Raw genomic sequence first — 8,416 nt, 5'->3', positions numbered from 1 at the left:
AAAAAGAAGTGTATTGTGTCATTTTCTAAATTCAACTGTGATATATTAAGATTGTACCTTGTGATTATACATCTCATACTATGTACTACAGTATATATGAAAAATTTACATTAACTATTAAGTAGCTGAACCCCTCCCTTTTTTTTTCTTTCTGTATTCCTATATTAAAAGATATACTTATCTGTTATATGAAAAACCTTTCAATAAAAATTGAGGGGAAAAAAAAACCTGGCAGTGTTGGCCCCCCAATGAGTGTTCAGCATAATACATTGCTGTATACAGTAATGTATGTCTGAATTGACAAAACCCCATCTTGTGCCAATAAATGTATCTTATCTGCAGACCTGGGGGGGGGTTCTATTGTCAGCCATGCAATACTTTGGGTGCCTTTCACAACAGTCACCACACCTGGCTGATTCTTCAGAACGATGCTATTAAATCCATTCATGGGAAGTTCATTAGTGTCTGGTTGGCAGAGACTGAACCATTGCATTGTTTACAAGGAAGTACGATAAGGAAGCAGGGTACTTGTCTACTAGATTGGGCCCAGATAAGAGCAACACTTACAAACTAGCAGTATATGGCTCCCTGAAAACATCATGCAAAAAAAAAAACCCCACTTTTTAAAAATCTCCTTTAATATTGGAGTATTTTTGCAAAATTCAATTCAGTGGATGTTGGAAGGCTAATGTGTTTGCATTCTTTATAATGGACAATGCACCATCACCACAGAACCATCAAATGGGATTAAGAATAATGTGGAGCCAGAGCTGCACACTAGGGATTGAAGGGATGTGGAACCTCAAATAGCCATTTTAATCCTTGATACAGGTTTGCTAAGGTTTAACAGGCAAAGTAAAACCTAGTGCTTAACAGTAAACAAATCTGAACATCCCCTGTACATAAAACTTAGATTTGGCAATTCTTAACTTTTAGTCTGTAAATAAGACACAAAAGCATAAAATCTTTAACTTGTGTTTCAAATGTATGGTCTATGGAGAAGCACCTTTTAGCAAATATGCCTCCTGACCATTTTACCCATAACCCCATGGGTTATGCAAATGACTAATGCAGAAGCTACTAAATAAAATTTATAGCATATACACATTGCCTTCTATGATGTTCATCTGATTTTGAATCCTGAAACCACAAAGCACCAATTACTGCTGCAAGAGCTACTCTTTTCAGCACTCCTTTTGTTTAAGTTGCCCACACTACACTCCAGATAGTAAGCCCTCAAACTCACCATCCATGCCAGGAACTTTATTTAAACTAAGGCTCGACTGCAAGCTCGAAGGCAGCTCCTTATGCGTTTGTATTAATATATGTTACATGTGTTAGTTGTACAGCACTGCATAATTTTAAAGATTTTTTTGGTAGTTGAATAAAACATAATAAAGGGAAACCAGATGAGTATTCTAAATGTTTGTGGCAAGAATATTGTTGTATGGAAGGTTTGCACCCCCCTTATTCCATATTATGGCCAATCCAAGGTATGCAAGAGCACAGCTTCATATAAAAGCTTTTCCCTGCCAAGTTTAAGTTAATGGAGGGGTGCGGAAACAAAAGTAGGAACATCCATATTTAAAAGGCAAATTAGCCCATTTTGTCAAGAATGGATGGCACAGCTTTCAATAAGTTGGCTATTTCATTCAGATAACCTTATATGCACTTTAAACTTGTACCCCACTGACCAGTAAAGAACGAAAAGAATTTTGGAATGCAATAGCTTTATTGAAACAAAGTGCAACAAAAAGCATTAACTCAAATGCTTGCAGAACGTTTGCATGAATGACTGCCTTATATGCCACCCCTCAAACGCAATACAAGATGCAGTGTAGATTCTTTCTGAATGTTGTAATCAGAGAGTGTGCGGCCATCTTCAAGTTGTTTTCCAGCAAAAATCAATCTCTGCTGATCAGGTGGGATGCCTTCTTTGTCTTGGATTTTAGCCTTCACGTTCTCAATGGTGTCACTGGGTTCAACCTCCAGTGTGATGGTCTTCCCAGTTAGGGTTTTCACAAAGATCTGCATACCACCTCTCAGACGGAGAACCAAGTGCAGGGTGGATTCTTTCTGGATATTATAATCAGAGAGTGTGCGGCCATCTTCCAACTGCTTGCCAGCGAAGATCAATCTCTGCTGATCAGGTGGGATGCCTTCTTTGTCTTGGATTTTAGCCTTCACGTTCTCAATGGTGTCACTGGGTTCAACCTCCAAAGTGATGGTCTTCCCAGTTAGGGTTTTCACAAAGATCTGCATACCACCTCTCAGACGGAGAACCAAGTGCAGGGTGGATTCTTTCTGGATATTATAATCAGAGAGCGTGCGGCCATCTTCCAACTGCTTGCCAGCAAAGATCAATCTCTGCTGATCGGGTGGGATGCCTTCTTTGTCTTGGATTTTAGCCTTCACGTTCTCAATGGTGTCACTGGGTTCAACCTCCAAAGTGATGGTCTTCCCAGTTAGGGTTTTCACAAAGATCTGCATACCACCTCTCAGACGGAGAACCAAGTGCAGGGTGGATTCTTTCTGGATATTATAATCAGAGAGCGTGCGGCCATCTTCCAACTGCTTGCCAGCAAAGATCAATCTCTGCTGATCAGGTGGGATGCCTTCTTTGTCTTGGATTTTAGCCTTCACGTTCTCAATGGTGTCACTGGGTTCAACCTCCAGTGTGATGGTCTTCCCAGTTAGGGTTTTCACAAAGATCTGCATACCACCTCTCAGACGGAGAACCAAGTGCAGGGTGGATTCTTTCTGGATATTATAATCAGACAGCGTGCGGCCATCTTCCAACTGCTTGCCAGCAAAGATCAATCTCTGCTGATCGGGTGGGATGCCTTCTTTGTCTTGGATTTTAGCCTTCACGTTCTCAATGGTGTCACTGGGTTCAACCTCCAAAGTGATGGTCTTCCCAGTTAGGGTTTTCACAAAGATCTGCATACCACCTCTCAGACGGAGAACCAAGTGCAGGGTGGATTCTTTCTGGATATTATAATCAGACAGCGTGCGGCCATCTTCCAACTGCTTGCCAGCAAAGATCAATCTCTGCTGATCGGGTGGGATGCCTTCTTTGTCTTGGATTTTAGCCTTCACGTTCTCAATGGTGTCACTGGGTTCAACCTCCAGTGTGATGGTCTTCCCAGTTAGGGTTTTCACAAAGATCTGCATACCACCTCTCAGACGGAGAACCAAGTGCAGGGTGGATTCTTTCTGGATATTATAATCAGAGAGCGTGCGGCCATCTTCCAACTGCTTGCCAGCAAAGATCAATCTCTGCTGATCGGGTGGGATGCCTTCTTTGTCTTGGATTTTAGCCTTCACGTTCTCAATGGTGTCACTTGGCTCCACCTCCAATGTGATGGTCTTCCCAGTTAGGGTTTTCACAAAGATCTGCATGGTCTACGAACAAAAAAAGAAAAATGGTACTTAGAATAACTCAAACAAAAATTAGTATCGTGGCAAACACTAACCATAATCCTGGATGTTGGAAATATTTAGTAAAATACAATCTATTTGATATGAAAGGAAGACAGCATTTAAATAAACAGTCACACTAATGTATAGCCACCCTTTAGTGTACACGTAGGATTGCTTGTCTAATAATTTGCTTTACATTAAGACCACTGATAGATTCCAGCTGTAGCCAGATATAATCTCACCAAAAGATGATATGACCAGACCTACAATAAGCATTATTGTAGAGCCATTATTAAGAACCACATTAAGCAATGGTAGGTTAGTTGCTTACACCGCCACAATGTGTGCGCAAACACTTAAAATTTGTATACAATGGAGGATGTGCCACAAGTGTAAAAAAAACAAAAAAAACTTTCAGCTTTAATCACTTTACAAACTGCATATCGTTTATACCGCAGTATACGGATATACACGGTATCATATATAGCCGCAGCTGTTACACGTATCATAAACAACCCTACTACCCCGCCCTATCTGGAAAACTGAGTCACGGATTTATCACAACCCTCACACCATGGTTTTACCGGCTAGTACCGTGTAGAGTAGCTATCTGTAACGATACAAGCAGCAAATGTAATCCACCACAGCGATGGCAACGGTAGTAATACCTTTTGATTATCTAGCGAGCCAAACGGAACCCTTAAAAACGCCTCACTTGAATATCATATTTCTAAGCCGACGAACGCAACCCTTTAGTATTATGCGCCACGCACGTCACTCACACCCAGATGAAACTGTCAATAATAACGGCGCACTGTCACTCACCGTTTAATTCCTTTAATCGATAGGCCTCTGTGCTAATAGCAAAGAGCAGTAACTACTACCGCCCTAGCCACTTTAAAATGTAACTCGTCGCCTGTACTGCAAATGGTAGCGAATATTAACCCATTTTTAATACACATTAAATAACTTAAACGCAAGTTGGTAATACTTACGGTTCTCGGTTTTTCCGCTAGCCGTTTGCGTTACAAAACAGACTTCGCCAGCACCTCTGCCAGAAGCAAACTGCGTTGTAGGAACAAAGGGTGTTGATTATATATGCCCTACTATTGTATCCCTCCGAAGGAACCGCCTGAAGGGGACTATTTATTAACAGCAGCCTGCGACGCCTTGAAAGTCATCTTTTTTTTATACAGTGATTCATGAAATAAATACAATGCGTAATTAACATTTAACAAGAAGTTTAGAAAGGACAGGAATTATAAACAAAGAGACCGTCATTCGCGTAGGAATATTTCATACGGTCGTTTTACAACAAAGAAGGAGGGGCGGGCATGCTCGGAACTTCATTTCCACAAACGCCTCAGCAAAACAGCTGGTAGAATGTGCTAGAAACGGAATGCTTTGTCAGTGTTTACTGGCAATACACAGACGTAGCCATGTTTGTTGCGTGAATGCGCTCTTTTTTGAGGGGAGGGGGATGGTGAGATTAGCTATAATGGTTGATTTAGGTACCGCCGTGCTTGTAAATGCACCACTTTATGCTCGAAAGTGTATTATGGGTATTAGAAAATAGCCGCTATGGATACGTATATAATGTATAGTCCATCATTTAGTCGACAAAAAAGTTTTCTACTGCTTGAAGTTGGGTGCCTCCATTAATTTGATATTGCGGTATGGTAGTTTTAGGAATAATAGTATTGTTAAGCAAATTTTCACGTAGGGGACGTAGCTCAGTGGTAAAGTTGTACGATCCTCACCCCGCTTATGTAATACCCAGCGTACCCAGGTTTGTTTATTTTATAAGGGAGCGACATTATTTAGATTGTTATTGTTAAATTAATTTACTGAGTTATTGTTTTCTATCGTCGTTAACAATAGCATTTTGAGACTAGATTCAGCTTTTGTAAAAGGAATCTTGTGAAAGATAAAATGTGAGCTGGAACACCCTGGGTCTCGTCATGCTTATCCTCGTTAGTATAGTGGTAAGTATCCCCGCCTGTCACGCGGGAGACCGGGGTTCGATTCCCCGACGGGGAGGCAATCCTTTTGAAAATTAGGAAAACTATTATGGACATAGCTTGGCACAATCGTTCAATAGCGTAAATCGAAAAAAACGGATTCAGTATAGCTTTTAACTTAATAAACGAAAGTTGATAAAATGTTATATTGCGGTATGGTAGTTTTAGGAATAAGAGTATTGTTAAGCAGAGTGTCACGTAGGGGATGTAGCTCAGTGGTAGAGTGATACGACCCTCACCCCGCTTATGTAATACCCAGCGTGCCCAGGTTTGTTAATTTTATAAGGGAGCGACATTATTTACATTAATATTGTTATTGTTAAATTAATTTACCGAGTTATTGTTTTCTATCGTCGTTAACAATAGCATTTTGAGACTGGGTTCAGCTTTTGTAAAATGAATCTTGTAAAAGATAGGATGTGAGCTAGAACACCGTGGACACTAGCATGCTTATCCTCGTTAGTATAGTGGTAAGTATCCCCGCCTGTCACGCGGGAGACCGGGGTTCGATTCCCCGACGGGGAGGCAATCTTTTTGAAAATTAGGAAAACTATTATGGACATAGCTTGGCACAATCGTTCAATAGCGTAAATCGAAAAAAACGGATTGAATATAGCTTTTAACTTAAACATGGGTTGATAAAATTTGATATAGCAGTTTTAGGAATAAGAGTTTTGTTTAAAAGACTGTCATGTAGGGGATGTAGCTCAGTGGTAGAGCGCATGCTTTGCATGTATGAGGCCCCGGGTTCAATCCCCGGCATCTCCACTTTTTATAACCTTTTCCTTTTTTTAAATGTTCCTTTTAACTATGATCCCATGTACTACACACTGCTGCATACAAGGAATTTACTATAAATAGAACTATTTCATTTTTACTTATCCAGAATCCTGAATTTGTAGTCACAAAACTTTCTAGGCCCAGAAATCAGTGAGAGGAAAAGTAAAGGTTTAGTGTCATTTACTTTATTTTAATCTGCATATTTTATTAAAGGCCATATTTTCTCACAGTGAAAAAAATGTTATTTTTAACATTATAATTTAAAAAAACAGAAAAAAAATGATTGCCGAAACCCGGGATCGAACCAGGGACCTTTAGATCTTCAGTCTAACGCTCTCCCAACTGAGCTATTTCGGCCTGTGATGAGTTGGCTGTTGTACAATGCACACAAGGTAGGATTGACAGCGTGCTTTGACAAAGAAAACAATGAAAAAGCTGCCTCCCCGTCGGGGAATCGAACCCCGGTCTCCCGCGTGACAGGCGGGGATACTTACCACTATACTAACGAGGACTAGCTGAGAACTGATGCACTGGGAAAATACTAGATTTTCCACATGAATCCCACATTAATCCATTGAATGCCAGGTGGAGTTTTACATTATATCTTTATTTGGTAAATTCAGCAATTAGTCTATGTAAACATAATAAGTATATATTACTTAGTACCGTAGATACGACTAAGATTCAGAAGAAGATCGATATTAAAAATGTCATTACCACCTCTACCCCGATTGAAGTATCACAATATTACATGTTTTGTTTTTCTCAGCCTGTCTCCAGCAAGCTCAAGTGTGTATGTATTTTTTGCAGATAAATACATATAGGGAAAAAATAATTCTTTCCTTTTCAGAGATCCAGCAGAAATTACTTTTGACAGATAATGATATTTTCACTTACTACAGAATAAGGAATTTCTCATTTTTATTGGATCAATTTATTGACAAACATCATAGCACTAAACTTATCTCCAATGTGTTGAAATTTTTTAAAAACAACCCGTTAATAGATTAGGCTTCTGCAATTAAAAAGTGGGAAAGGAAGTTAGGAATAACTGTTTCTCTAGATCTCTGGCATCAGGCCTGGAATAAAATCAGACATGTTATTCACTGTATAAATATTCAAGAGATATTTCTTAAGTTTTTTTTTTTTACTGATGGTGTGTGGGCACCATGTACCATTGTCTGCAAAGGTTTCAACCTAATGTTTCCAGCCAGTGCTGGAGATGTAATAAGCAAGATGATATAATATAACGATGATATAAAATACATTTTTAATCATTCGTTTAAAATAGATTTTTTCCTTAAATTTTATGTTTCATCTGGACCTACTCACATAAAAAAGCCCTCTCTTGACCTGGCCATAAATATTCTTTTTGCAACTAAGATATAGATGTCCAAACTTTGGAGAGATACGGACCTCCCCAAGGTGGGAGAAGATATTAAATCAAATAAAACATCAGTACCAGATGGAAAAATATTTTTTTTTCAATCAAGGCAAATCTACATAATTATAATGAGATCTGGTTTCCCTGGAGGAATTTCAAAACTTAATCTTTTCAATTTTTTCTCCCCCTTCCCCTGCAGGGGGGGGGAGGTTCTCTACTATCTCTAAGAGACACATTTAGGCCTTTGTTCCCATAGTCCACAATAAAATATATTCACTTAAATGTGTGTTAAAAGGTGTTCTTAGGAAAAATGCATTCTAAGATTTACTGGTGTGCATTTATAGCGGTGTATGAATTACGTCATTTGTTTTTAATAGCGAAAGCTTTTTTAAAGCTTAACTCAGGAAGCGAACATGAGAATTCCTAAAGGGGATGTAGCTCAGTGGTAGAGCGCATGCTTTGCATGTATGAGGCCCCGGGTTCAATCCCCGGCATCTCCACTTTTCTTTCATCTTTTTCCAGAAAAACTAATTTGAACTATTATTTGCTGCTTTATATAGAACCTTATATTTCTCAGTGTCGTACAATGGGTATCATATATCAGAACAATATTTTTCTGTTTTCCTGCTTTTGAGCTACCCAAATATGTAATCATATCCTCTTATAGAGCTGAGTACTGGTGGGGGGCGTTGCCCTGGGTGGAGCATAGGGAAACTCCAGCATAGTACACAGAAGTATATGTTCCATAACACGTTGCCATCACAGGACTGTTTTTATTTTTTGTACCATTCGTGACATTTCCGCAGTG

At 39.3% G+C, this 8,416-nt stretch overlaps 1 protein-coding gene and 3 non-coding genes across 4 annotated transcripts; 2 read left to right on the top strand and 2 right to left on the bottom strand.

Moving 5' to 3' along the window:
- Positions 1-1,713: 1,713 nt before the first annotated feature.
- UBC (ubiquitin C) lies at positions 1,714-3,405 on the bottom strand. Its single transcript, XM_053471877.1, has one exon. The coding sequence runs from the start codon at positions 3,400-3,402 to the stop codon at positions 1,801-1,803; it is 1,602 nt and encodes a 533-aa protein (XP_053327852.1). The 5' UTR covers positions 3,403-3,405; the 3' UTR covers positions 1,714-1,800.
- A 2,735-nt stretch (positions 3,406-6,140) lies between these two features.
- TRNAA-UGC (transfer RNA alanine (anticodon UGC)) lies at positions 6,141-6,212 on the top strand. Its single transcript has one exon. It is a non-coding gene; the product is annotated as a tRNA-Ala (tRNA).
- Positions 6,213-6,508: 296 nt separating this feature from the next.
- On the bottom strand, positions 6,509-6,581 carry TRNAF-GAA (transfer RNA phenylalanine (anticodon GAA)). Its single transcript has one exon. It is a non-coding gene; the product is annotated as a tRNA-Phe (tRNA).
- A 1,455-nt stretch (positions 6,582-8,036) lies between these two features.
- On the top strand, positions 8,037-8,108 carry TRNAA-UGC (transfer RNA alanine (anticodon UGC)). The gene has a single exon. It is a non-coding gene; the product is annotated as a tRNA-Ala (tRNA).
- The last annotated feature ends 308 nt before the right edge of the window (positions 8,109-8,416 follow it).

The sequence above is a fragment of the Spea bombifrons genome, chromosome 1 (genome assembly GCF_027358695.1).
Source record: "Spea bombifrons isolate aSpeBom1 chromosome 1, aSpeBom1.2.pri, whole genome shotgun sequence".
Classification (NCBI taxonomy): Eukaryota; Metazoa; Chordata; class Amphibia; order Anura; family Pelobatidae; genus Spea; species Spea bombifrons.
Note: the sequence above shows the minus strand (reverse complement) of the source record. Positions and strands in the feature narration are given on the sequence as shown.